At 62.2% G+C, this 6,508-nt stretch overlaps 1 protein-coding gene across 1 annotated transcript in view; it reads right to left on the reverse strand.

The window, feature by feature from the left end:
* FBRSL1 (fibrosin-like 1) overlaps nucleotides 1–6,508 on the reverse strand; it is a gene marked incomplete at both ends in the record, with an annotated part of 97,681 nt that overhangs the window by 5,853 nt on the left and 85,320 nt on the right. Inside the window, 4 exons of the mRNA XM_011961359.1 lie at nucleotides 1,818–1,950; nucleotides 3,226–3,471; nucleotides 5,414–5,509; nucleotides 5,710–5,786. Coding sequence (XP_011816749.1) covers nucleotides 1,818–1,950; nucleotides 3,226–3,471; nucleotides 5,414–5,509; nucleotides 5,710–5,786 — 552 coding nt within the window. The remainder of the gene's footprint in view (nucleotides 1–1,817; nucleotides 1,951–3,225; nucleotides 3,472–5,413; nucleotides 5,510–5,709; nucleotides 5,787–6,508) is intronic.

Genomic DNA, 6,508 nt, shown 5'->3' on the forward strand with positions numbered 1-6,508 from the left:
TGTGCCTGTGTGCGTGTGTGCCTGTGCCTGTGCGTGTACGTGTGTGCCTGTGTGTACATGTACTTGTGTGCGTAAGTGTGCCTGTGCATGTACGTGTGTGCCTGTGTGTACATGTACGTGTGCCTGTGTGCGTACGTGTGCATGTATATGTGCATGTACGTGTGTGCCTGTGCGTGTACATGTGCCTGTGCGTGTACGTTCCTGTGTGTGTACGTGTGCGTGTACGTGCCTGTGCGTGTGCATGTAGCTGACCCTTGAACAATACGGGTTTGAACTGTGCGGGTCCACTTAGACACGGATTTTCTTCCACCCCTGCCACCTGAGACAGCAAGACCAGTCCCTCCTCCTCCTCAGCCACACTTAGCGTGAGGACGAGGATGAAGACCTTTAGGATAATCCACTTCCACGCAGTGAACAGCAAATATCTTTACTCTTCCCTATGATTTTTTTTTTTTTTTTGTGACAGGGTCTTGTTCTGTTGCCCAGGCTGGAGAGCAGTGGCACAATCACGGCTCACTGCAACCTGGACCTCCTGGGCTCAAGTAACCCTCCCGCCTCAGCCTCCTGAGTAGCTGGGACCACAGGCGCCCACCACGCCTGGTGGATGTTACTGTAATAATACAGTCCATCATACATGTAACACACAAAACAGGCGTTCAGCAAGTGTTCATGCCATCGTAAGAATTCCTGTCAACCGTAGGCTGAGTTAAGTTGTGGGGGAGTCAAAGTTATACCTGGATTTTCAACTGTGTGGTGGGGAGTGACCCAGCCTCTCTGTGGTTCAAGGGTCAGCTGTATGTGGATGTGCATGCTTCACGTGTGTGCACATGCATGGATGTGTATGTGGAACTGTGTGTAACTGTGTATGTGTAGAAAGGTGTGTACCGCACAGGCTGAGACACCATCTTTGGAAAGGTCTGTACACACGGCTGGCCCTCAGCCGGCCACTGGGCGCCCAGACTGTGTCCGTCCCACACTTTCCTCCTGGGGGCCTGGAATGTGGACTTGTGCCAGGCAGTGGTGCCCATGGACCAGCACCCCAGAGCCTGGGTGCCTCTGCGTGCCTGGAGGACACTGGCGTGTGGTCACATTGCATTGCCGGGGGAGGGGGTGATTCGGGAGCGGGTGACTCCGAAGGGCAGGGAGGTCCTCGCTGCTCCCGGCAGACCCCAACCTGGGCCGTAACACTGAGAACAGTACAGGCCAAGTCCTGGGACCCTCCCTAGGAAACCACCGGAGCTGGGCTGGTCCTGGGACCCCCAGAGCAGCCGTGCACATCAGGAAGGGGCACTGGGGTGTGGGCCCAGCCCGGCCTCGGGAGCAGCTTCCTGCTGTTCAGCGAGAGGCCAAACTCCTCCCGGGACAGCGGGGGCTGGAGACAGAAGGGGTAGCCCCGCAAGGGCCTGGGTCAGCGGGGGCTGGGAGACAGAAAGGGGTAGCCTCGCGAGGGCCTGGGACGGCGGGGGCTGGGAGACAGAAGGGGGTAGCCTCGCGAGGGCCTGGGTCCCTGCCACTCCTTTGCCTCTGGTGGGGCCAGAACAGGGAGCCTCAGAGAGGAGGAGTGGCCAGGACCAGCCGCCTCAGAGCTGCGTGCGTGGGCTGATGGCCCCCAGGACACACTGGGCAGGACTTGGTGGGGAGGAGAGGTGAGGTGAGGGAGTTGCCAGGCTTTGACCTGAGTAAGTGGTGAGCATCAAAAAGCAAAAACTGGTGCTGAGGTCCAGAGAACGTTCTCACTCCTGGCACAGGAAGGCAGGCTCGGCCGGGCAGGAGCAGGTTTGTGTGTCCCCCACCCGGCCCCCGATTCCATCTCTCACCTGTGCTGGGGAAGAGGGGCCGGGCCAGGTCCTGTGGGTAGTGGAAGCCAGCAAACACGCCCGGGGCGGGCGGTCTGCCGAACAGGTCCAGCTTGGCACCCACCTCCAGCTTGTGGGGGTCCAGCTGCATCTCCTGGGAGGATAGAGCGTGTGAGGGCTGCCTGCCCGGCGACCAGCCCCGACCACGGGAAGCCCAGGCCTGGGGGGTCGCAGGGACTGGGTGTGAGTCAGTTCAGAAAGGAGAGCAGGTGGGATGAATTTCAAGGTTGTATTCTCCAACTCAGAATGACGGAAATGTTACCGTCATCAGCAAAAAAGGTGAACGGGAGGGCTCACGTCCTCTGAACTATGTATGTACTTAGCACATCTCAGCTGGCATGTTATGTGGTCATGGAAAATAACTTACTTTTTCTGTTTTTAGATTCTTTTAAAAGTTAAGGCCAGGCGCGGTGGCTCACGCCTATAATCCCAGCACTTTGGGAGGCTGAGGTGGGCGGATCATGAGGTCAGGAGATCGAGACCATCCTGGCTAACACAGTGAAACTCCATCTCTACTAAAAATACAAAAAATTAGCTGGGCGTGGCGGCGGGCGCCTGTAGTTCCAGCTACTCAGGAGACTGAGGCAGGAGAATGGCGTGAACCCGGGAGGTGGAGCTTGCTGTGGGCCGAGATCACACCACTCACTCCAGCCTGGGCAACAGAGCCAGACTCCATCTCAAAAAAAACCAGCATTCTGCTCTGAGTCCCATCCTGCTGATACCTCTCCCAAAGGGCATTTAGGACGCAACGATTTTTAAGAGTTGTGTGTGCAGGTCATGTGTGTCATCGAGAACAGCACAGGGACAGAAGAGGCACAGGGTCCCATGGGGTTGAGGCCACAGTCCCACTGTCCTGGCCTCCCAGGACTCTATCCCGCCCCCAGGGCTCCTAGCCTGATAGGACCTGCACCAAGCTGCCCACGGGGCCCTCCTTCCTCAGCCTTCCAAGTGCACATCAGTTGTGAGCGCCCAGGTCCACCTAGGTCACTGCTGAAGACTGAGGAATACAGCAGGCACTCAATCGCTGCAGGGAGAGGGGGCGGTACAGAGGACCCTAGAGGCACCCCAGTGACGTGGGGAACTGGTGCGGCACCCCGTGCCCCTGCTCTGCTCCCTATGACCCAGCCGGCACGCCTCGCCAAGGGGAGGGCCTTGCAGCACCCGGGCACCCAGCACTGCCTCGTGGCCTCGCTGACCTGCTTAGAGTAAGAGCCCAGCGCCCAGACGAAGGGGGAGGCAGCTCATGCGTGAGGATCACACCCGTGCACATGCGTGTGCACACACTTGCCTCACGCCTGGCCTTCCAGGGCCCAACCAGGCTGGAGACAGGGGGTCCACAAGCACCCCACACCAGCCCAAGTGGTCTCACCTTCATCTTCTGCTGGTGGCGGTAGATCTGCCAGGCGATCTGCACGTGCACGGCACACCACCTCCCTGGCTTCTGAGAGAGGACGGAAGCACTCAGTGGGGCTGGCGCCACCCCCACCCATGTCTTCTGCAGACTCTTGTTGTCACGGGCCCCCCGAGGCCACCCCGGAGGCACCAGAGTCTTCCCCTGCCACAGGCCTTCCCAACGCACACTCACCTTGACCACCGCCCGGTACGGGTCAGACACCTGTGGAGACAGGAAAGGAGTGTTAGAACGTCCAGGCCCCTCAGGAGGCCGAGTCCTGGGGGTGCAGGGGACACGGCCCCTTTGCTGTGGCCACCAGCCCACCCAGGGCCGGACCAGGGCAGGCCATCACGGGGGTGGGGATGGGTGCCCACTGACACCTACCCCAGGCGCTTTCTGCAGGAGTGTGTGAACCGCACCAGCCCGGCGGGCCACCTCAATGGGGTTTGAAGTCTGAGGGGAGAAAGAGAGAGAGAGCTTGTGTGCGCGTGGGGCAGCCCAGGCAGGAGGACACCTCAGGGCTTCCTGGGTCTGGCATGGGCCTGTGCCCTGCTTTGCCTTGCTGTGGGGCCCCGCACGCTATTACCCAGGGGCAGCCTGCCCTCCCTCACAGGACCACCACACCTTTAGCCCGCCAGTTTCTGCAAAGGTGGGAAGAAGGTGCTCTTGCCAGAGAAGGTGGGTGACCCTCCCCGGGAGCCGAGTCAGCCCCACCCGGACAGGAGTGGTGCCAACCTAGTCTCCAGCCCAGGAGAAGCTGCTGTGAGCCTGGATGGGCCAAGGGAAGACAGTCGTTTCCCACTAGGGATGCCAGGGAAAAGGAGGTCCCAAAGCAAACACTGGCCGTCACACCACACTCCTTTCCTGCCCAAACTGGCTCAAGTACCCCTTCCCTCTGGGCTACTGCCCTGCCCAGGAGCAGCTGTGCTCAGGGTGAGGCCGCGACAGGTTCCTTCCCTCCCAGACTCAGGGCCTCAGTGTCCTGGCTGTCTGGGCTCAGGGCAGTGCCCCCAAGAGTCCCAGTCTGGGGGTCCCTGCTCGACATCTGCGGGTGAACCACATGCATGCCCCCTTCTCCATTCCTCTGAATTCCTCAACCACGGGGTCTGGGGGCCCAAGACCCTCTGGTGCCCAGGGGTGCCTGGTCCTCAGAAGCGCTATCTGCCCGTCCACGAGGTGGGTGGTGCCCCAGGTGAGCCCAAGTATGCGTGCTGGGGCCTTCAGGGCACTATGGGCAATGAGTTGGGGGCTGCAGGGTCCTATGAGGTGAAGGGCTTGGCAGCTACCGGGGATGGCCCAGGCCCCGTCTTCAGAACCCAAGGCCCACAGCTGAGGAGGCTTCAGGACTGAGGTGTGTGCCACTCCGTGGAGGGTGGGGTTATAGCACAAGGCCGGGGACAGTGAGGAGGGTCACAGGGTTCCTTCTCCCCTGGCTGAGGTGGCAGACAACCTCCTGAGGTGCGGACGGTCCCATAAGGCCTGGGTCCCCTGTGGTGCGGACGGTCCCATAAGGCCCGGGTCCCCTGCGGTGTGGATAGTCCCATAAGGCCCGGGTCCCCTGCAGTGTGGATAGTCCCATAAGGCCTGGGTCCCCTGCGGTATGGACGGTCCCATAAGACCCAGGTCCCCTGCGGTGTGGACGGTCCCATAAGGCTTGGGTCCCCTGCGGTGTGGATAGTCCCGTAAGGCCCGGGTCCCCTGCGGTGTGGATAGTCCCATAAGGCCCAGGTCCCCTGTGGTGTGGATAGTCCCATAAGGCCTGGGTCCCCTGTGGTGCGGGCGGCCCCATAAGGCCTGGGTTCCCTGTGGTGTGGATGGCCCTGTGAGAACCAAGTTCCTTGTGGTGTGGACAGCCTGTGAGGCTGCCGTCCACACTGGGGCCTCCTGCCAAGGACTAGAAGGCTTCCACAGTGTGCCCTCTGCACGGTCCCACCACCTCCCAGGGCTGCCCCCAGGTCAGACCCCCTGCTCCTCCCACGGTGACCACACACAGACCGCAGGGCCCCCCACCCTAGCCAGGGCTGCTCATGCCAGCACCGAGATGATGACAGGTACAAGGGAGGGAAGTGGGGGTGGTTGTGGGCAGAGAGTTTGGGGAGATTGTCATGCACTCCCTCCAAAATCCCCCCACTGTGCCTGCCCCACCTGCCAGGGGCAGCGGTACCTTGGGCTGAAAAGCACCCTGCAGGGAGCCGAAGGGGCCGGGGTGTGGGAGCAGGCTGGGCAGTCCCGGGATGGCAGGAGGGAAGGACGGGAAGAACTGTAAGAGAAGCAGAGCGGATGGAGTGGGGGGCCCAAGTCCCCACCTCACCTTCTGCCTGTAACCAGGAGGTAGGGACCAACGCAGCAGGGGCAAGGCCAGCCGAGGTACAGCCCCATCCACCCACAGCCCCACCTGCCCGCCCGTAGCCAGGGCCTGCGTGCACAGCGACACAGGCCGGGCCCCTTGGGGACACTCACACTCACGCTGGAATGTCGGAAGTAGGGGCTGTCCAGCTTGGGCGCGTACTTGTCAAACTGGAAGGGAAGGAGGGGAAGGTGAGGCCCGGCACACACGACACCCTCGCTGGGCCCCGGCCCCCGCCCACCTGGCCGGGCTGGGCAGTGACAGGACGGCGCTGTGCTTCCCGAGGCTGGCGGCTGCGGCCAGCCGTCCCAGGTTCCTCTAGAGCGCCAGCCCCACGGCTCTGAACTCAGTCTCAGGCCAGGGCGGCCCATCCATTCTAAGTCTCCCCTTGCATGGGGTGGGAACTGGGGTCACTTGGGCAGTCTGTGTGCCCGGCTGAGGCCTAGGGCATGAAGCCCTGGGTGCTGGGCCGCGCTGGGGACACACCCGGTAACTGACAAACCGGCCAGTTTCCAAATAAAACTCGAGAGAGTGGAGGGGACTCGAGCCCCCAGCAGCTCCCTGCTCAGACCGGGCCTCCGGGTCGGGGGACATGGGAGGCACCCTGAGTCCTGGTCCCTGTGTCCCTCAGGCCTGTCTGGGCCTCCAGCCCTGGCACTGGGATCTAGTGCAGGTGTGAGGGTGTCCCATGCACGTGGGCACGGGGTGCCTGCCTAAGTCCAGGAACACGGCCCAGAGTGGGGACCTCATGGCACGGCTTGGGGTGGGGACACCAGAGGGCACGCTGGGGACCGGACAGACGGACGGATGACAGAGAGGTGCCGCCGGCCCCCCACCTCCTCCTGGGCTGGTGTGCGTGCGAGCGTGTGTCTGCGTGTGCCTGCTGCGTGTCCCCGCCCCACGCCCGCCCCC

This window comes from Colobus angolensis, unplaced genomic scaffold (genome assembly GCF_000951035.1).
Source record: "Colobus angolensis palliatus isolate OR3802 unplaced genomic scaffold, Cang.pa_1.0 Scaffold115, whole genome shotgun sequence".
In the NCBI taxonomy this organism is placed as follows: domain Eukaryota; kingdom Metazoa; phylum Chordata; class Mammalia; order Primates; family Cercopithecidae; genus Colobus; species Colobus angolensis.